Below are 23,225 nucleotides of genomic sequence, written 5' to 3' on the forward strand. Positions count from 1 at the left end.
CTGCTAGAACATTTAAAGTTATCTATCCAGGAGGTACAGAAATCCTAAAAAATCATAAATATAGTGAGAAGGTTCCGACTGAAAAAGGAGTTAGCCAGGGATACCCCATCTCTCCTGAATTGTTTACAGCATGCCTATAAGAATTTTTATTAATTTAGATTGAGACCATGTAGGAATCAATGTTAATGGGGAATACCTTTTAACACCTATAGATTTGAAGATGACATAGTTCTGTTTAGTGAATAATGAGAGGAATTGCAAAAGATGATAGAAGATATGAATAGAGAAAGCAAATATGTAGGACTAACATTAATATGAGTAAAACTAAGATAATGTTCAATAAAGATGCACAGAGACAAAAAACGAATTATGTAATTAGGACAGGCAGTAATTGTTTCTCCAGGACACGTGACCAAAATTAAAAGAAGGATAAGAGTGGGATGGAGTACTTTTGGTTTACAAAAGTATTATGAAATAAAAAATGTTGCTTTGTTTAAAAAGACAAGTATTTAGTCATATGGTCCTACCAGTATTAACTTGTGCATCAGAAACTCAGTTTTACTAAAGCCTTACAACATAAGTTAGTTACCATTGGAGGAGCTATGGAGAGAACACTGATGGAAATAAAACTAAGAGACAAAAACAGAGCAACATAGTCACGGCAGCAAACTAATGTTGAGGATTTTCTAACAACATGTAAGAAAAGGGAAATGAATATAGGCACGATATATAATGAGAATGATATATAAGAGATGAACATTAATAATAACGGAATTAGAGATCGCAAAAGAACCGAGGGAAAGAAGAAAAGACGATGGATTGATGAACTAAGAAAGTTAGCGTGTGTGATATGCACGTGGAAGGACATGTATAGGGTCTTTGTTCTTCAGCGGACACATAACAGCTGATGATGATGATGATGATGATGATGGTTATGATTCTAGGCTTAGAAAATAGCTCTGGGGCATGTGGATTTTAATTGGTGTTCTTAAGCCTGAAGCTTAAGTATTTTTTTAACGCAATATTCACTATAAATCTTTAAAGGCTTAACATTTATGGATTACTGGTGCCATAAAAAATGTAGAAATATGCTCAATTCTGAATGTGTTTATTCCATTTCCAAGATTTTAATTATTCATTGATTGGGTGGTTTTTAGTATGCAGATACAGAATTCCATATTGGCAGCTTGGAATCATCATCTTTCCCTATCGAAATAGTAGTAATGCAGGGCGATGGTCTGACCCCTGTTCTTTTCAATCTGTTCATCTACTCAATAAAATAATGACTGTATTGAAAGAACAATTTAAAGAATAAAAGAATTGTAGCCTCGTTAACATCCTATAGTTATACATATATGCAAAAAACATATGCAAGCCAGTTGGTTAATCTGTAATATGATGATGTCACTGCCATTTTGCCCCATACCCCAGAGTTAATTTAACATATCCTAAACACTGTATCTTCAATATATGAAGCACTTGGCAGAGAGAAATAAAAAAAGAAGTCATAGTGCAACAAACTGAATTAGAACAAAATGTGCTCATATTCATTGTTGAAAATGCAAAGCTTCAGTGTCATGTTATATATACTGGGAGTGTTGACGTATATACACTGGAAAAATTAAACAGGACTTCTCTTGCTTTTAGCAGTCTCATAATCAGGGTTTTCCAGACTAAAAACGTGAGACTAACCATAATTGTATAATCATGTAAGGCAGTGTGTATTTCAATCTCTTCTTTATGGCAGAGAGTCATATACTTTATATCGACGCTCCTTAATGCAACTGGAACACTTCCCTATTTTCTGTTTACAGAAAATTATGAGCCTCACCCGGAGAGATAGGTTTCTCCACTTAGAGATTCTGAAACAAACAGGATGCAAAAGATGAAAATCTAACCTTCAATTCACAAATTACTGCATACTTCTTTGGTCACGTGATGTGAATGTTTGAAGAATAGCACCCAAAACAGATGTTATATAGACAACTAAACAATGGACATCGAAGATATGATGGAACTAGGAAGAGCTATATCAACTAAGCCAAGTTCGCCTTCAAAAAAGACAAAATTCCACCAGATAACTTGGATACTCATGTTAAGAACTGCATGGTTTGGAGAATGACTGTCGACAATAGGGTCACTACCCTAAAGCAGGGTCGTGCAGCATATCTCACTATGAAAACACAGCAACCATACGCCAGACAATAGGTGTCCACAGCCCCAAAGCCTCAAATGAGATGTCCAACATGTGGCAAGATATGCAAGTCCTGAACTGGCATGATGAGCCATATCAATCCACACAGTACTGACACTGCCTCTGAGAACTGTTTATACTAAATTTAACTGCTATTGACGAACTTTAAATGTTTTATCGGCAACGATAGACTGCTATTTGATTAGAGATGTGTTTGATAAGAAAGTGGAAACATCATATAATGAAGTGATGGAAGACATGGGCTTGGGTTTTGAAGGTCACTCATGAACTGCAGGGCCACTGAACAGGTAATTTGGTTGTCACGCAGTGTTCCAAAAAATTAAGAAAATTTTAAATACTAATTAACAGCTCCTAAGTACTCTTCCAACCAAACTAGTAGCAAGAGAGAACCAGATATTACTACAGATGAATCACCAGACAGTACTATGGCAGAGTAGGCAAAATCAAAGGCAAAGGTTATGGAGTGAAAATGAAATGTTTATAGGAATAGGAAGGTAAGAAGAGGAAATTAAAGTGGTGAATAGTAGAATGAAGTTGTAGGTTAATTGAAGGAAAGGGGGAGATCATTTGTAAGGCACTTCAGAGACAATATGATAAGAATATGAATTACTGTATAAGAAAATGGATAAAGTAGTCAAGGAATGTAAGAACAAAAACATAGGGAAGAAAGAATGTTGTTCTTTATGGAAGTAAATGTGGAGAAAAATATCAACTAGCGAATGGATCTTAGAATAAAAAGTATTATTTTGATGAAGTAATAATTAAGAAGAGGTGTTCAAGAAAAACAGTAAATTTAATTGGTTTAAACGGGAAGGGGTAAGTGAAAAGCATGCCCAAACCATCCCCATCTACCCTTCATCATGATCTCATCCACGTATGGTACTTGAGTAATCTTTCTTATAATCTAATTTTTAATCCTGTCCTGCCATTTAACTCCCAATATCCTTCTGAGGGCTTTCTTCTCAAATCTACTAAATGTATTGGAGGTTGTTTCATTGTCATACCATGACTCATGTCCATAGAGTAACACTAATCTCACTAAACTAATATGTAGTCTAATTTTTATATAAAATTTTAGGCGATTTGATTTCCAAATTTGACTTAACCTAGCCATTGTCTGATTTGCTTTTTTCAATCTTTCACTAAACTCCAGTTTTAAAGACCCTGTATTTGACATCATTGTTCCTAAATACTTAAATAATTCTACCTCATTAATCTTTTCTGCTTTCAATGATATTTCATTTTCCATTGCATACCCCATTCTCATCATCTCTGTCTTTCTTCTTTTTATCTTCAGCCCCACCTCGTGTGATATTTCATGCATTCTTGTAAGCAAGCATTGCAAATCCTGTGGTGTTCTGTTAAGAAGGAGAGTATCATCAGCATAATCTATGTCTGCTAAATTCATATCACCAATCCAGTTCAATCCTTCTCCACTATTTTTTACTTTTCTGCACATTACAAAGTCCATGAGGAAGATAAACAATATAGGTGACAACACATTTCATTGGAGTACTCCACTGTTCAATGGAAATTCACTTGATAAGACTCCATTAACATTAACTTTGCACTTTCTATGCTCATGAACAGACCTAATCAAATTTTATAAAACTGGTCGGTGCACACTATCAGAGGCTTTTTCATAGTCCACAAATACCATCAAAAGGGTATTTCTATATTCTATGAATTGCTGTACAACATGTCTCAAAATGAAAATTTGGTCAGTGCAACTTCTATCTTTTCTAAATCCGGCTTGTTCATCTCTAAGCTTTTCATCAATCTTTCTCTAGTCTCTTAAGTATAAGCATACTATAAATTTTCATAACAACTGACGTAAGTGTTATGCCTCTGTAATTAATGGAGTCAGTCAGATCTCACTTTTTAGCTATTTGCACCAACACTCCTAACTCCCATTCATGAGGCTTTGCCTCTTCATGCCACATTCTACAAAATAATCTTGTAAGTAGTCTGGGAGTCCCTACATTTTGGGCCAGTATCATCTCGTCAGTTATTCCATCGTATCAAGGGCCTTTCCATCCTTTTAGTTTTTTAGGATAGCTTTGACTTAAATCACACTGAATTCATTCAGGGGCACATCAAGGTCTTCATCAGCTTCAGGTATATCAATCAAATTATTCCCTTCATATGTTCTATTCATAACCTCACTAAAGTGTTCCATCCAACATTGTCTTTCTTCAACTTCTGTTGCTAAAACAGAACCATCTCTCTTTTTGATAGGTATATGCTTCTTCTTCTTTGCCTCAGTCAAGATTTCATTAATAATTCTTTGAGCAATTCTCACACACCATAGCCACTTCCTTAATTCATAGCTTTGTCGGCCTCATCTGCTTTACTGTCTAAATACTCTCTCCAGTAATTCCTGGCTTTTCTTTTGACCTCGCTGGCAATGCCGGAATACTTAGTATGCTCTACCTTGTAATTTTCATTACTTCCTCGAAAACTTTCAACAAGCAATTTCTATCTTTGTCTCCTTTTTATAGTATCCCAAGTATCATTCGATATTCATGGCTTTCTCCTTGTAATTGTTTGTCCCAAGACTTCACTACCAACTGACTGATATATGTTCTTAATATCACATCATTCTTCATTAATTGTCTGTTCTTCATCTCTTATAAGTCTCTAAGACTGCAATTCAATTCCCACACTCAACTGCAAATGTTTCTCTGTGCTCTTCCTCTAGATGTTCAGCTGCACCAAACCTAGGTACTCTATCCATCTTTCTGTTGGGTGCTTTCAGTTTTAATTTCAGCATGGCAATGAGGAGCCGCTGATCACCACCAACATCTGCACCTCCACAGCTTCCCACACTTCTCAGAGTCCTCCTTCTTTCCCCATCAATGGCAACGTGATCTATCTGACTTCTGCAACCACCACATGGTGAAGTTCAAGCACAATTGTTGACCTTCCCATACCGGAACAGAGCACCTCCAATGACAAGATTGTTTGATGAACAGAAACCCATGAAATGTGCTCCACTCTTATCTGCAACCCCGCCAAGACCCTGGACACCCAGCACATTCTCTACCCCTTGATCACCCGCCCCCCACTTCAGCATCGAAGTCGCCAATCACAACTTTCACATTTCCCTCAGGGACCCCATCCATTATCCCAAACAGCTCCCCACAGCCCGCATCCCTCCCCTTTTCAGGAGAACCATCTGTTGGGGCACAGTAAACTACAACACTCATATTGCACCGCTTTGATTTGAACCTTGCCAGCAACAATCCACCACCCACAGCCCTCCACTCCGCCAATGCCCCCTCTGCTCCCGGTGCCACCATCACTAACACCCCCCCCCCCCCCCCCCCGCCCCATCTGATCCTCCCGAGCAAACATATACATTCCCTCGGTCCAAAGTTCTCCCACCAATCGCCCCACAACATGCTTCACTCAGGGCTAAGACCAAACTACAACCTACAAACCCACTCTCCACTTGCTGTAACTTCCCAATCTGATTCATGGTTCTAACATTCCAATTACCTATTTTCAATTTTTCTTTAGTATTTATAAACCAGGAGATTCTTAGCACCCCGCTACGCTCGGGATTGGGAGCCATTCTTTCATCTTCTCTATCCATGACTAATTAAATCCATAGAGGATTCATTGGCTAGATACATCAATGGATAGCCAGTTCCTTGTGATGTGCAGAGCCTATCTAACTAAGGCAAGTGACCCCTACCAGTCCATACTAATTCTAGTAAGATCAACCGCCAGGCATCAGGAGTAGAAACCGAAGTGACGGTTTGTCCATCCCCTTAAACCCATCCGTCACCCAGCTGCCAGTGACTTCATCGAGATTTAGGGGGACATTTCCTCCACACCCGAAGCTCTCATTACTCCACCAAGTTGCTCATCCGCTTATACAAGTATAACCGTTGGCAAACGTGGATTGCTAAGATATACCACCTAGCACGATATATATATATATATATATATATATATATATATATATATATATATATATATATATATATATATACATATATATATACACACACACACACACACACACACACACATATATATATATATATATATATATATATATATATATATATATATATACACACACAAATTAGTTTACCTGGCCGATCTGATTAGACATTTGTCTTGTAATAATGAATCCCGTATGTGATAAAAAGAAATTATTATTTAGCGGTTAAAAGATAGACTGAATTTTATTTACTCGTCAGTTTTTTTACATACTTTCTTGTACGTAACAGGAAAGGTTCTGCCCAATTGAACCCTGGAGTATCCGCCGTTCAGTCAAAGAGAAAGGAGAATAGCAACCTGTCCCAATAAGTGAAAGTAATCGAGAAGAAAGAGAGGATATAGATAAGGTGAGAAGAGGTCAAAGGAGTCGAAAACTTCTGTCACTTCAAAAAATTAATTTTGAGAATTAGCAATAGAACGGGGTTTCATAAAAACAAAAAGTAAATATTCGTCAAGATATAGCTTAAGCGTCTATAATAATTGACATAAAGTAGTTTTAGTTTTAGTTTGATAAGCCTAAAAAAGGAAATGTAAAAATAATAAGTGTAGGAAAAAGGGTGGAATAGAATATCCCTCAATTAATGCTTAAGTTTTAGATAATAGCAACTAAAATGGTTTACTTTTATCTGGAGAAAGCTAGAAAGGAAATGTAAGAACAATAAGTTTGCGTATATGAAGATGTAAGAGAGGTACTTTTCACAAGCAATATTTCTACAAAGGACTTGTGTAAGTTTCTTTTGCGTCGATACCCCCAAGAAGTAGTTGTGTGGACTTCTTAGCATCAGCAGCACTTTCAGTTGATGTGCCACATCGCTACACTATACGGAAATTTATGTCATTCATCCTTTTTCTGTGAAATAGTGAAAGATATTACTGCCAATCATTTTAAACCAATACTTGAAAGTTCAAGTGGTAGCCTAATAGAAAAGTATATGACTTTCAATCCATATATCTAGAGTCAAGTCCCCGTTCACAGCCTCATAGATTTCTCAAGATTCGCAATCTTGCTGCCTTTGCGAACTTTGGATAAGGACCCAATTGGTCAATATGCTGAGTCACAATAGCTAATCTCTGGACGTCCCTTGTCCATGGGTATCTTGCGTAGAAGGGGGGTTGTTGGTCAATGGTCTTATGAATATTTGTTTGGTCTCTAAGAAATTGTGTGACAATTGCTGAGATCTGTCCCTTGTCTCTGTCGCTCATGAGTGATCTTTAAACCATTAAGCTCAAAAACTATAATAAACAGGCATGAAGCATTTTTTTAATTGTTTCTAACTTGCATGAATGATTGTGTATGAATACCTGTTTGTCTGTCGCCTTAATTTGTGCGTTATTGTCTTCTCTGTGACACTGCTATTTTTATGTCGATTTTTCATTTTGTATGGCATGCTTCTGTAAATTCATACCGTGAGTAAATAGAAATGTGGATTATATAAAAATATAGGTATTCAAACAGATAGATCTCTCTATAATCTAGAAAATAAAAGAGAAAGGCACTCCCGTTGCTTATATTTTATTTCTGATCTATACAATTCCTATTAACCGTACTCCTCTAAATCGAATACATATAACAATATCATGTCAAAAGTAGCGAAAAGGTAATATTTAATATAAATGCTGCACCTTAGGGCCTGGCAGGTCTAATTGGACTTGGTCAAGATGTGGTCCCAGCTGACGTCCACCATCGTCCACTTAAAGTCTGCATATATATATATATATATATATGAAACATAAACAAGATTTTATTAATTGCAAGAAAGGAAATATAAGAGACTATACAGTAAAACACTTTCTTGATAGGGATTACAAATGTCTGTTTGCAAGGAAATGTTTATAGGCAGAAACATGTTTATGGGATTGTAAAATTTTATGAATATGTGTTAACAAATTCCCTCACAGACTAAATTCATACACACACATGCATGTATATATATATATATATATATATATATATATATATATATATATATATATATATATATATATATATATATATATATATATATATATATATACATGTATATATATATATATATATACATATATATATATATATATATATATATATATATATATATATATATATATATATATATATATATATATATATATATATATATATATATATATATATATATATATATATATATATATATATATATATATATATATATATATATATATATATATATATATATATATATATATATATATATATATATGTTTGCGTGTATGTATTTGTGTATATACTGTATATACATTATGTATACGTGTCTTCGTATATATTTCATATGTATATAATTGTGTATATATATATTTATATATATATATATATATATATATATATATATATATACTGTATGTACAGTATATATATAAATTATATATTCATATATAATATATATATATATATATGTGTGTGTGTATACATATACATTATATATCTATATATCAATATACGTATATATATATATATATATATATATATATATATATATATATATATATATATATATATATATATATATATATATACATATATAACTATATATATATATATATATATATATATATATATATATATATATATATATATATATATATATATATATATACACAGTACATATATGGATATATATATATATATGCATATGTATATATATGTATAGATATATGTGTGCATATGGTAAGGAGAATTTTTAAATGATCTTCCTCACCACTGAAATTGAGACGAGAAGCGCGACTAGTATGTGGCCAGCCGTTACAAATCCTATGAATCCCATGATGTTCGATGGTCCCTGTGGATGAGAAACAAAGATTAGGCTATGATGAATTTTGTGTTAACAGGCTTTTCTGTGATCTCTGATTATTTCATTAGTAAAATCATTATCATCATCTCTTAAATTAAAGATGTAAATAATTCAACTACATCCATTTTCTCCTTCAGTTAAATGAATAATAAACTTTTATTTCCGAGCCTCATATATTTTTTTCAGAAGATTCCTCTTTCATTTAGTTTAGCTCTTCTGAAAAAAAGGTGTTTACATTTTAACCATATAAAAACCTTCTCTTGGAAAACCCAAAAGCATAGATACCGGGCTACCATTAAATCTTTATTGTAGACTGAACAGTTTCTATTTGTTTAAATCAGATAGCTTTTCAATGATTGTCCAAATGAAAAATCATTCCTTTCTGCTGTATTTGACAGTAAAGGAGACCAATGAGAAAGTCAACTTTCCTCATTCTTGTCTACCTGTAGCTAAGCTAAATGGCTTAGCCTTTCAGTCCATTGCTATCAAAACATTTTTACTGAACCTTGATGCTTATAGGGATGTAAACCGAAATGGTGTTTTACATTTATATATATATATATATATATATATATATATATATATATATATATATATATATATATATATATATATATATATTAAAGACAGCTAATCTCTTAGCTTGTAAGTTTTTTTTTCTTCTTTTTTGAGAGGGCCAGGGTGGGGGCCCATAAGTTAGGAAGAACAGTTTCATTTTTAACTTGGAGAATTTGTAATTTTACTTTATGGGGTAAATGTGATTGTGGTACCTACAGCCGTTCCGATTACTGCATAATTTTCATAAACGCCATTTATCTAAAGTATTGAAACATCTTTAAAAAAAATGTCTAAATAGTATGTTGAAGGTTGTTATCTGTTCACTAGTTTGTAATGTAGCCTTCACAAAGGCCTTGGTGCATGTACTGCCTTTCTTACAATTTCCAATATTGCAAAGAAACTTAAGATATTCTTTGATTTTGGTCAGAAAGTTCTCATTGCTGTCTTTGATTATGTTAATTATGAGACCCTGTAGGAATGTGATATCTGGAGTTCTGCGCTATTGTTCCATTACATTTCATACCCTATATGTGTGATATGAAAGGATGTGGAATCATTTAAATATTTGGGAGCTATTATCTCTAATATTGGGTCTTTAGAATTGGATTAGATGAAAGATTGAAAAAATGCAAATCAAACAAAGGCCAGGCTGAGTAAAATTTGGAAATAAAATCGCGTGAAAATACATACAAACATCAGGCTATATATCAGTTTAGTGAGATCAGTGTTACTGTAAGGACATGGGTCATGGTATAACAATGAAAAAATAACCAACAGATTTTGTGGATTTGAGAACAAAGCCCTCAGAGGATAATTTTGAGTTAAATGGCCGGATAGGATTAGAAATCAAACTATAAGAGATATTACTCGATGAGATCATGGTGAGGGGTAGATGGATATGGTTTAGGAATGCTCTTTGCCCTCCCCAAGTTCACCAAACGTTTAACTGGTCTCCACATGGCACTAGAAGAGTTGGAAGACCCAGGCATACATGGCTAAGGACTATGACGCGTGAAATAGGAGATGATGAAGGGAGAAATATTGATTTGAAAGCTAAAGAAAGAGACGACTGACAAAATCCAACTGAGGCCCTTTGCGTCGATAGGCGTGGGAGGAAATGATGATGATGATGTATATGATAATGTGGTTTATTATGTGTGTATATAATGTATATACATTATGTATACGGGTCTTCGTATATATTTCATATGTATATAATTGTGTATATATATATACAGTATATATGTATATATATATATATATATATATATATATATATATATATATATATATATATATATATATATATATATATATTCAGATAAGACTACTCTATTTGCATCAATTTTATCTCCTAAATATAGACCAGTGGCTGCTTAATCTATTAACAGAAATTTAGCTAAAATCAGTACATAGTACAAAATATTGTGGATAAAGTTAAACCTTAACAAACCTCGAAATAGGATCCAGATCTGCTGACTCTCATTTCGTGTTTTTGGGCAAAAATCTGCAGCCTACTAAATTCCTTATTCATGATCTGGATATTAATCTATGGCACCGTCATTCAGTTACTTCTTTGTGTATGTTGCATAAGATATTTTTTTCATAATTCTGATTATCCTTTGCATTCAGATCTTTCCAGATTATATCATAAAGTACATAGTAGGCCTACTAGGTATGCATTTAATTCTAACACTCTTGCTTTCTTCAGCATAAAGCTCAATACTGCATAGTATTCTAGAAGTTATTTCTCAATTGATGCAGTTTAAGGAAGGATGTCCCTTATCTGGTAGATATGTGAAAATTCACCTTCATGCTTCATCTTTGTTTATCTTTTCTCGTTTTAGATATCCTCCCAAGGATTTATCTTAAACACCCGTATCTTTCCTCTTTTCTGTTTTACCTTTTGATGCTCACAACGTCACAAGCAAGATTTCCATGATGCTGCCTTTAATAATGGAATGAAGATTGAAATTCTTTATGGTTCCTATTTCCTGAAGCATTGTATTCCAGGATGAATCATTCTGAAATCCTTAATGTGAATTGTACATTAGAACTTATATCTATTTTACTTATATCTCTTTGCTTAATTATGAGTCTGCATCAATTTGGGGAGTCTGAGTTCTGTTACACACAGCCTTTTCAGTCTTCATTTTCATATGATTACCATATATACCAGGCAGTTAGGTTTAATTTGCCGGTATATTACCCTGGGGTCGCAAAATTACTGCATGTATAGTTGCAAATGTTTTCCTGTTGAATAGGTTGACATAGGTCTGACTTGGGCTTTACTGCCATTATATCTCACGCCCTAGGCCCACGGACAAAAGGTTAGAAGTCGAACTTCTGATCGATTCTATCCTCTGCCACTAGAGAAGAGCACCTTAAGAACCACCGACGACCTCCAACCCCTCCTCCTGGTCGAAACCCTCTCCGAAAGTGGACGCTACTCCAGTAGTATCGTCTCAAATGACGAGGGAGGTGGCCTTAGAAACTAAAGAAAGAAGCTCAAGTGACTGTTCGGAGAGTAAACAAGACTGCAACCTATGTCTTGATCGACATAGAAGAGTACCACCATAAGCTCGACTTGATATTCACCGACACTTCAGAATTTGAAAAACTCTTCCTTAATCCCATTGAAGAGATCAAAAAGAAAACTAACAGGATAATTGAGACCATCAATGCTGCCACTAACGCCGTTCACCTTCAAACTGTCACTGAAGATTTTGGCTCTGGCTACTTGTATGGCAACATTAAGACCCATAAGAGTAGCAACCAACTCAGGCATATCATTAGCCAATGGCCAACACCTACTTACCAACTGGCAAAGAAACTGAATAGCCTCCTAAATCCATATGTTCCTATCAGATACAGTGTCGCCTTATATGCCGAATTCCTGTGTAAAATAACTGCGAAGTCAAGTTAGGATTGGACACTTGGTACCAGGAGGATCAACAAACTGAGGACAACACCACCAGCATCAACTTATACTACTAGGGGTATAGGCATATATAATGCCAGAGAGATGAAAAAGTAGAGGCATGTGGTCAGCAACCACGTCTCCCCCATATATGTGAACACCAAGATCAAGTTCACATCTACTACCAGATGGCATGAGGAAAACCCAGCTCCACTGATTCAGGACTTCCTCAGTACAATGTGATTTATTTCTAATTATGCCATGTTCCAGGATTCCCTGAACATTACATAGGAATGACCACTATGCGACTGTCCAAGAAACTGTCCTTCCATGCTCAGCAAGGGGCACTAAGAGCTCTTGCCCTTCAAATGCACAGCCACTGCATCAAACGTGAAGAGATCATCAAGAGTACTACAATCATTGGTCATGCTCTTGGCAGTTGAAGACTTAGGAACCTAGAAGCTCACCTCATACAGCACGGAAAACCCTTCTTCAATATGACCCAAGAGATGCTCCTGCTCCCCTGCTGACGTAGGAACCACATCCCAAGAATAACTACTGAATAAGACATTCCGAACCTAGACCACTCTGATCAGTGGCCAAGCAGCTCGCCTAACGCTGATTTCAGCCTACTGAGGGCTTCCGCCAATCAGAGCCTAGCCTTTGCAGAACAATATGGCGACTCACCCCCTATGAATGAGTGGATCTACAGCTTGTCGGAGAATCAGCTTCTCCTGGGGAGCGCCTCAGCCAATGAGAATTCACTGCCTCATGTATGCCATTACTTGCTCCGGCCATGGCGCTGGAGGTGGCCAATGTAAATCCACCAACTCTAATCATGAACCAGCATTATCATTTAAAAGGAAGCTACCAACAGCCTTTCACAAATTCCACCACAGCCTGAGGAAGAGAGGTGATCCTCTCGAAACATGTCAGTGATAACTATTTTTTTTTTTACCTAAATTGTGAACTTTGTATTAAATACTCAACTTAGACTTATCTTCAATTCGACTTCCCACCCATGAAGAATGACTTTCGTTCAATTACTGACAGAACGCCCTGATACAGAAAAGAGGATTATCCAAGCTATCGAAGATAGACTGCCAAATCAATGCTACTGAGGCAGCCATTGCTTTTAACCAAACATGTTATTATTATTATTATTAGTAGTAGTAGTAGTAGTAGTAGTAGTAGTAATACTACTACTGCTACTACTACTACTACTACCATTATTATTATTATTATTATTATTATTATTATTATTATTTTCCTTGTTTGAAAAGAAGAATGCTATAAGACAAATGGTTCCTAGAGGAAAAAATAACCCAGTGATGAAAGTAAATAAGGAAATAAACTACATGGGAAGCAATGATTAATGAATATGATATGCAATAAGATTGGTAACAATGTTGAAATAGGTCTGTGTTCTATAACTGTGAGGAGAGAGAGTTATACAAATTTGTTTAGCATAAAATTATTTGCTGCTAGTTTGAACTTCTGAAGTTCCAACAATTCAACTGCCTGTCTAGGATGATCATTCCACAATCTGGTCACAGCTGGAATAAAACTCCTATAACACTGTGTAATATTAAGGCTTTTGGGGAAGAAGGCATGGTTGTGTGAATTTACTGCATACCTGTCTAGTACTACATACAGGATGGTACAGGATAAAAATATCTGAATGCAAAGAATGATTAGAATTATAAAGAATCATGATACATGCCTTTTTCATGAGCTTGTACAAGCTGCATGCAGTGCTCTGGTGTGCTTGTTTTGTCCTGGTGATAATGGACACAAGCTATTAAGACTCTGCTGTACTAAATGAAGCCACCTTTACTTCCATAAAAGCATTGGCCCAACCACTGTCCCGAAATAATATTCCTCTTGATCTCACTTTAGCCATTTCTATATGCAGTCCACAGATCATAATAACAAATTTGTCCTTTCCATACTCGGGCCCTGTACTTTATATTTGTTTGGCCAGAGCAGGTGTCTTACCTTGGTTCAAGAAAGTCACTGTATCATGGATATTTGCCATGGGATGCTCCAATGTTGCGAAGGAGTGAGCTGAAATGCCGACTTCAAATGGTTAGCTCTACTTCTGTGTTGCATGGTGGGCATACCATATCCTGCTGACTACATCAGCCACATCCTCAATGAGGAAGACTTCCTCCAACGAAGAACATTCTTCTTTTAAGCTTGATAAGGTCGACGACTGTGGTACTGGTAAGGATCGGGAGCCACTGGAGGAGGATTGGGGTTATTCAAAATGTATAAGCTTCGTGAAGATCTGGAACTTTTTTAACTTTCATTTCTGATTCCACTTAGAGAGGCTCGTATTCATCGCCAGCATTTTCATTGCTTGGGTATTGGAAAATGGACACATTATTACCATGGAGTGATGATTGAGCTATAGTCGCTGTCAGATTTTGATCTATGTTGTCCACTGGTGCAGTTGTGAGCAACAGATTTCAAAACACTGAGGGACAGAGTACTCTAACTTCATCATATTGTACAATAACTGTTTCTCCCAGTAGGTTGTTGTAGTATAATATAAACATAAATTTTCTATTTAGGTAACACTGAACCTCATGCCGAGTTTCACAGAAGTGATGTCACCAATGGGCCTAGTAGTGCCCGCCAATCACTCCTTGAAGAACTTCATGAACTTTATTTACTTGAAAGTTTTGGAGCTAGTCGTGCACTGTCACATGCAGAGACCTTTTGTGCGACACCCTATCTCAAAAATGTACTAGCGCATACATTTTCACCCCTACCAAGCTTATTATAAGTAGTACTTCACTGAACGGATTCCAATCTATTAATTTTTACCAGTACTAAACTTATTCAGAAACAAATATTATATTTTTACCTTTATACATTATTTGTTTAACTGACTTACCTCTGGGAGTGGATTTGGAGGTCTTACAGTTGCCAGAACTAGAAGTACATTTTCTAATCCTAATCCATAATCATTGCCTCCGACTACCTGCACGCCAGCACTCAAGATATATCTGAAAGAAGTATTAGTATTATATAAACTTTACTGAACTGTAGATGAATCAGTCTTTGATATTTCATGAAGCCTTTGCCGATATTACTAGAATTATGAAAAGTGTTGGATATAATTAGAGAGATTTTAATGGCTGGTGAGAGCATACGTTAATAGATAGTAAACAATTTTCAGAATACATGTTTTCATCAGCAGAGATTTTTTATTTCAAAATTGCTGGTGTTTGTACTGAGAAATTAGTCTAATATGAAAAAGGTATACTATATCTATATCTCACTCAGGCCTACTATACCTCGGTCGTTAAAAACATAAACAAATAGCTCAAATAGCTGATTTTTAATCATATTTTTTTCTCTTTCTTTACTCACCTGATGGTTACATTGCTTCTCTTTAGAAGTTCGGCTCTGGTGACAACTACCCATAAAACCAAAATTTCCAATTCTCTTTCCTTTCATTAATACCTGCTCTTCTAGTAATATAGTGGTTAATTAAAATAACATTTTATTATTATTATTATTATTACTAGCCAAGCTACAACCCTTGTTGGAAAAGCAAGATGCAATAAGCCCAACGGTTCCAAAAGGGAAAAATAGCCCAGTGAGGAAAGGAAATAAGAAAATAAATAAATGATGAGAATAAATTAACAATATATAATTCTAAAAACAGGAACAGCGTGAAAACAAATATGTCCTATATAAACTATTAAGAACGTCAAAAACAGATATGTCATATATAAGGTATAAAAACACTCATGTCAGCCTGGTCAACATAAAAGCATTTGCTCCAACTTTGAACTTTTGAAATTCTACTGATTCAACTACTCGATTAGGAAGATCATTCCACAACTTGGTAACAGCTGGAATAAAACTTCTAGAATACTGTGTAGTATTGAGCCTCATGATGGAGAAGGCCTGGCTATTAGAATTAACTGCCTACCTAGTATTACGAACAGGATAGAATTGTCCAGGGAGATCCGAATGTAAAGGATGGTCAGAGTTATGAATAATCTTATGCAACATGCATAATGAACTAATTGAACGACGGTGCCAAAGATTAATAACTAGATCAGGAATAAGAAATTTAATAGACCATAAGTCTCTGTCCAACAAATTAAGATGAGAATCAGCAGCTGAACACCAGACAGGAGAACAATACTTAAAACAAGGTAGAATGAAAGAGTTAAAACACTTCTTCAGCATAGATTGATCACCGAAAATCTTGTAAGACTTTCTCAATAATCTTGACACCAGAAGTGAGTGGGGAGAAGGATGGGCATAGGTATGAACATCAGGTGAGTAGATAAATAAAAAAAAAAAATATCATCAAACTTACATTTATTTCTATGAACCCTCTTGATATTCATATTACTGACATTCACCTGTAGTCTAGATTTTTGGAACAAACCATCTTGAACTATGACCTTATCCTCTAATTATCTATTTGCATAAACTCCAACATCATGTAACTTAAACTAGAATGCATGAAACATAAGAAAAATTAAGATCAACTCAACTAAAAATATTATTAGACCCGTTCACCATTAGCCACTAAAGGACTTGAAGCCTCACATTTGGGATAACCAGAGTAGGGCTCTTTATGAAAATGTTTAACGAATGCTGAATTGAGTTGCCAGTGAAAGCTAGGATCCAATTCTTGGTGAGTCTCTGTAACCAAACTTTTAACAAGAAAGGTAGTCGCATTTTTGGACAAAGAACAATTCAGGAAAAATACCTCTAGTTCTCATAGTTTATTTTTTTCATATAATACTGAATGGCTTTTACTGAACATCGAAATATATTATCTGATGTAATACTTGCCTTCTTTTCCAAAGAGGAAATTTTAAAGAATTATGATGTTACAAACCTTTGGTCTTAAAATTATCTTTGGCTTTTATAGTAGGCAGAGATGATATCTTATTTTCCCAAAAGCCTACAGGAAAAGTGTTTTAGATGTAAGATCTTCTATCGAATTATTTTCCAAAGACTCTGAACTTGAAACTTATGATATTGTAAAACTACTTTCTGATTCCCCAAAAAATAAACCTGCCTACTGGAGCTGTTTCATTATCAAAAGTCCTAAACACATCTGCTATAATACCTGAAATGGATAAATTTAATCTTGAGTATATATTTTAAACATGGATTTATATCCCTTGATTGCAGAAATAGAAAGTTTCCTCTAATAAGAAAGGAAATGTAAAAACTTAACAATATTGCCCAAACTAGTTTTAGTCATTGATGCATTTCTACATAAAAATAAATATTCCATTGTTTTTTATATGCAGAATATTAGTAGATTGCTTTTGGTACCTATCATAGACAATCTAAAGGACTGCAATTTTTTTTTTCTGAGACTACAGAGGATAGTCTCCATGGGGCTAGTTGTAGCATGTACGGTATGTTTGGATGAATCACCTTGAAAATTGGTTGTCTAAGAAGATTGGTTTTGTATAGCAGCCTTCTCTGACACTATGATAACAGATCTGTAAACCATTCCTTTTGGGGCTAAAATGGGGCTACCAGTGTTATCCTGCTGTTTTAAGTAATTCTTAACTTGTATATCACCCACCAAATCATGGTAGAAACTCATAAAAATCGAGATTCGATCATTTTGTAACAGGATTTCTACCTTACATGCTAAGTGTTCCAGATAGAATCATTTTACAACAGGATATCTATCTTCTATGCTAAGTGCAGTTCGCTACTGCACTGTAATTGTTCAGTGGCTACTTTCCTCTTGGTAAGGGTAGAAGAGAGACTTTAGCTATGGGTAGTGCCATAGCCTCTGTACCATGGTCTTCCACTGTCTTGGGTTAGAGTTTTCTTGCTTAAGGGTACACTCAGGCACACTATTCTATCTAATTTCTTTTCCTTTTGTTTTGTTAAAGTTTTATAGTTTATATTGAAAATATTTATTTTGATCTTGTTAAGGTTCTTAAAGATTCTATTTTTCCTCGTTTCCTTTCCTCACTTGGCTATTTTCCCTGTTGGGGGCCCTGGGCTTATAGCATCATGTTTTTCCAGCTAGGGTTGTAGCTTATTAAATGATGATGATAATAATAATAATAATAATAATAATAATAATAATAATAATAATAATAATAATAATAATAAGGGTAAAATAAAACACTTCTATCTTTCTGTTCAGTGATGTGAACATTCCAACATTCGGTTGAATCTGCCACTAAAAAGTTTCTATATATACTGACAGATGTTGGGAACTTTCATTAGTAACATTGATTATTTTTTTTTTTTTTTCGCTTAACCAATCCGCTAAAGTGTTTGAATTTTCCCACAATGAGCAGAGGAAAAAGGATTATTTCTCTGAAGTTTATCCAAGTCATTAGTACTTCCTTTATCAAGTACAGATGTATTCCAATGTTGTTATGTTGTCTAAAACAATGCCATGGTTTCCACTACCACCAGTGATCTCTGGTCTTTATTGTCACTAGAACCTCCTAGTAACTGATATAATGAATTAATTCCTGTGACAGCCATTTCCCTGACAGATATAAAAGATCTAGAGTTGCTCTCCTTCCTTCTTGCAAAGCATATGCAATTGTCCCACAAACTAAGCAGTCGAATTAAGATCGTGTTTACATCTACTATTATGATCTAATTATTATAATTCCCAAACATAGCATCTTCTCAAATGGAAATAAAAGAGACCAAATATTGACCAAGATCCCCTACTGCTCCAGTAACCTGACCAACCAAACTTGCTAGATCCAACACTATTCCAACAAATTATTCAATAATAGCCAACCATACATGTATAAAAGAACTCTTAGTCCAGAATCCTAAGCATTTTGAAATGGGAATCATCATCCTAGGGAGCACTAGAGAAGCCATCCTGAGATCAAATCACAGGTACTTGAATGGGTAAAATTTTGACCCGTTGACAAAAGTAAGATATTTCCTCAAATTGAGTTGAATAGGAATGGGAAAATACGTATCTGTGACGTTTAATGAAAACGTACAATCTCCTTTCTTTATCACCCCCAGAATTGTAGAGGGTTTTTCTATAGAAAATATTATGACAGCCGTAAACTTGATGAGGTTCAAGGCCTTGAACCCCATGATGCTTTGCGGACTAGGAATAACCCTTTATGAAATGTTGGAGCAGGTTTTAAGACCTCCTCTATCACATCTTTTTCCAGAATTTTCACAATTTTCATATATGTGCCTTTGAAATATTTTCTTGATAATAGACATGGAATTAAATTGAAGGCTAGAAGAGTCTGATAAGCATCTTTAACTACAGATAGCACCCATGGATCAGGATGAAGTCTCTCCCATTATAAAACTGGGAAAGTCTTCCTCCTACAAGGTTTTACAAGGAGGGACCATCATAATATTTTTCGACAGGACCTACGAGCCTTGCTGGCTACTCTTTTTTAGGGATGTCAACGAGATTGTAATCCTGATGTTCTACAACTGTAGAAAATTATTCATTGCAGACAAATTAAAGTCTGTTGAAGCTATTGGCTTAATATTTAAATCATGATGGCCTGCAAATTTCTATTCTATATGAATAGAAAAAACTCAAAAATGTTTCCTAGTTTAAATCCCCAAAACAGCATTACTTTAGTAAGTCAACTTGCAAACCCTGCATTTAAGGGGCCTGGCCGGTATGTTGATATATGGGGCTACAGGGCGAAAAACACAAAATCCTAAAAAATTCAATGAGCTTCATATGGCAATGGAGAATACATATAATTCCTCTTACTTTCATAGTTACAGGGTAATCAGTAAAAGTAATTCAATAAGCAGAAGTCATTGATACCTAAAAGAAAATGCAGTATTTCTGTTGTTATTGTAAATTTTGATAATTATAACATTATAATATAAAAAAAAAATTGTGACTAAAGACCTCTGTATAGACTCCATGAGTCATAAGACGAAAGATTACACCCTTCGGACTTCAGCGCTAGTAAAAACCTCAGGGAGAATTCCCCTTTCAGTCAGACCTCTGACATTCACTCTTTTTTACGTCTTTTTTTTTCTTTGTTTCGGCAAGAATTTCATCTTGCCAAAGAGGAAAAGACAATGTCAACATCTCGCTAACATAAAGAAGAAGAAAATTGGTCCAATTAAGAGTTCAGAGGTGGGTAATATCGGTGAAAATAGCGGAGTTACTCACGGAGAGAGGGAGAGTTGTGTGGATGGAGGTGCGGCCGCCTTGCCTGACAAGAGCCTAAAGAAGCAAGATATTGAGCAAAAAGATCTTCATTTTTTATTAAATTATGATGGATAATATTTTCTTGGTTTATTGATACAGTAGGCCCCCGCCATAAGACATTAATCCGTTCCGGAGTTGGTATCGTATGGTGAAAATGTCGTATGGCGGGCAATAGAATAGTTAATGCGGGAAAAACCCCTGGTAAAAACATTGAAAATTAGAATGTAACAAAATACAATACAGTAGTGTAGTAAGCACTGTACTCCAGTATACTTATATATAGTATACTTTTACAGTACTGTACAGTATATAATTAAATAACATCACAAATAAAAATTATATACTGTACAGTACTGTAAAGGAAAAATTAAATCTTATTTACCTTTGGAGTGACGTCACTTGAGCTGGTAGTGGGTGGAGGCAGAGGGGGGAGTAGACGGTAGATATAAAAACGTATCAATGCTAATTATGTTATGTACACTTAATAATTAATTTATTCTCACTAATAAACACTTAAAATTAAAAATGCTTTTTTTATTATTTTTGTCTTTTGAATTTTTTTTTATTATTTTTTTTTTATAACTTAATAAATTACTCTTTTTTAGCATTTTTGATAGAATCACTAATATCGTCTTTGCTTTCTAACATTTCTCTTTTGGAGAAATATCTATCCAAAGAAGCCTGTTTCTGATGATTCCTCAACATATTCCTAAAATGACTCAACACTTATCATTAACACTCTGCATAAGACGACTTGTGTGAAGTTTTTCTGGGTGTTTTCTTTCAATGAAACTCGTAAGGTTTTCATACCAACCGATAGCTTCCCTTATTTCTGACGATATCGTTTCTTCAGTCTCCCCTCGTCCTTGCCTCCACTGGAGCTGTGCTCTTCTAGAATGATCGTCAACTGCATTGCCTCTAACTCCTTTAAGTCTTCAGTCGTAAGCTCCTCCCTGTGCTCTTCGATAAGGTTATGGACGTCAGCCTCATCGACAACAAGCCCCATGGACCTCCCAATTGAAATTATTTCCTCAACATCACCCTCAGGGGCAGGATCATCAACGGCCTCGTCTTCGGTTGAGGGATTGAAACCTTCAAAGTCTCGTTCTGCTACAACAGCTGGCCACAGTTTCTTCCATGAGGAATTCAAGGTGCGCCGTGAAACCTCATTCCAAGCTGTGTCGATCATCTTCAGGCATTGAACGATGTCAAAATGCCCCCTCCAAAATTCACGGAGTGTGAGTTGAGAGCATTCAGTCACTTCGAAGCATCTTCTGAACAGATGCTTCGTGTATAGCTTCTTGAAGTTGGCAATCACTTGCTGGTCCATAGGCTGGAGGAGAGGGTTGGTGTTTGGTGGCAGATAGAGAACCTTAATGAAGGAGAAGTCAAGATAAATGATGTCCTCGAAGCCAGGAGAGTGAGCAGGGGCATTTTCCAGCACCAGGAGACATTTCAGAGGAAGATCGTTCTCTTCTAAATAGTTCTTGGCAGCAGGACCGAAGCAGACGTTCATCCACTCAATAAATAAAGTCCTCGTGACCCAGGCCTTAGCATTAGACTCCCAAAATACCGAGAGCCTCTCCTTCGTGATATTTTGTGCCTTGAAGGCACGAGGATTTTCTGAGTGGTATACCAGTAGGGGCTTAATTTTTAAGTCCCCACTGGCATTTGCACAAAATGGGAGCGTTAGTCTGTCCTTCATTGGTTTATGGCCAGGAAGTTTCCTTTCTTCAGCTGTGATATATGTACGGCGGGGCATTTCTTCCAGAAAAGGCCAGTTTCATCGCAGTTAAAAACTTGCTGAGGAATGTAGCCTTCTCTGGAAATTACGTTCTCAAACTTCTTGAGGAATTCTTCTGCTGCTTTCTTGTCAGAACTGGCCGCCTCTCCATGCCTGACGACTGAGTGAATACCAGTCCTCTTCCTAAACCGATCAAACCACCCATGAGAAGCCTTAAACTCTTGGGGGGGCTTGCTGCGATGTTCCTTCGCCTCCGCCGTCTCTCTGGGCTTCCACGAGATCGGCAAAGATGGCGCTCGCCTTGTGCGAAAGTACCGATTGCGTGAGTGTATCACCAGCGATTTCCTTCTCTTTAATCCACAGAAGAAGGAGTCTCTCCATCTCATCGTTGATTGAGGTCCTTCCACTGGCAAGGGCAGTCATGTCTTTAGAAGACTTACTTGCTTTAATGGCTTCCTTATTCTGAATAATTGTACCAATCGTAGATTGGTTATGGCCGTACGTATTAGCAAGGGTAACGATGCGCATGCCTTCCTCATATTTCTTTATGATCTCCAGCTTTATTTTCATAGCTATCATCTTCTTACTTCTCCCTTTAACATTACTAGCAATCTTGGGAACCATGGCTAACGAATTAAAGTCATAATTAAGCACTAAAATGCACAAAAAATAACAATATCGCAAGCACTCACACGAGATCAAGTCTTTACGAAACGCACACGAGATTCTGAACTGAGCGCACGTATGACAAAGAGAGAGAGAGAGGCAGC

At 35.7% G+C, this 23,225-nt stretch overlaps 1 protein-coding gene across 1 annotated transcript in view; it reads right to left on the reverse strand.

The window, feature by feature from the left end:
- Positions 1–7,790: 7,790 nt before the first annotated feature.
- LOC137643748 (uncharacterized) overlaps positions 7,791–23,225 on the reverse strand; it is a 46,971-nt gene continuing 31,536 nt past the window's right edge. The window contains exons 5-7 of the mRNA XM_068376443.1: positions 15,420–15,531; positions 8,947–9,027; positions 7,791–7,928 (exon numbers count right to left, since the gene is read on the reverse strand). Of these exons, the coding sequence (XP_068232544.1) occupies positions 7,884–7,928; positions 8,947–9,027; positions 15,420–15,531 (238 nt within the window). The 3' untranslated portion in view covers positions 7,791–7,883. The remainder of the gene's footprint in view (positions 7,929–8,946; positions 9,028–15,419; positions 15,532–23,225) is intronic.

Source organism: Palaemon carinicauda, chromosome 1 (genome assembly GCF_036898095.1).
Source record: "Palaemon carinicauda isolate YSFRI2023 chromosome 1, ASM3689809v2, whole genome shotgun sequence".
Taxonomy (NCBI): domain Eukaryota; kingdom Metazoa; phylum Arthropoda; class Malacostraca; order Decapoda; family Palaemonidae; genus Palaemon; species Palaemon carinicauda.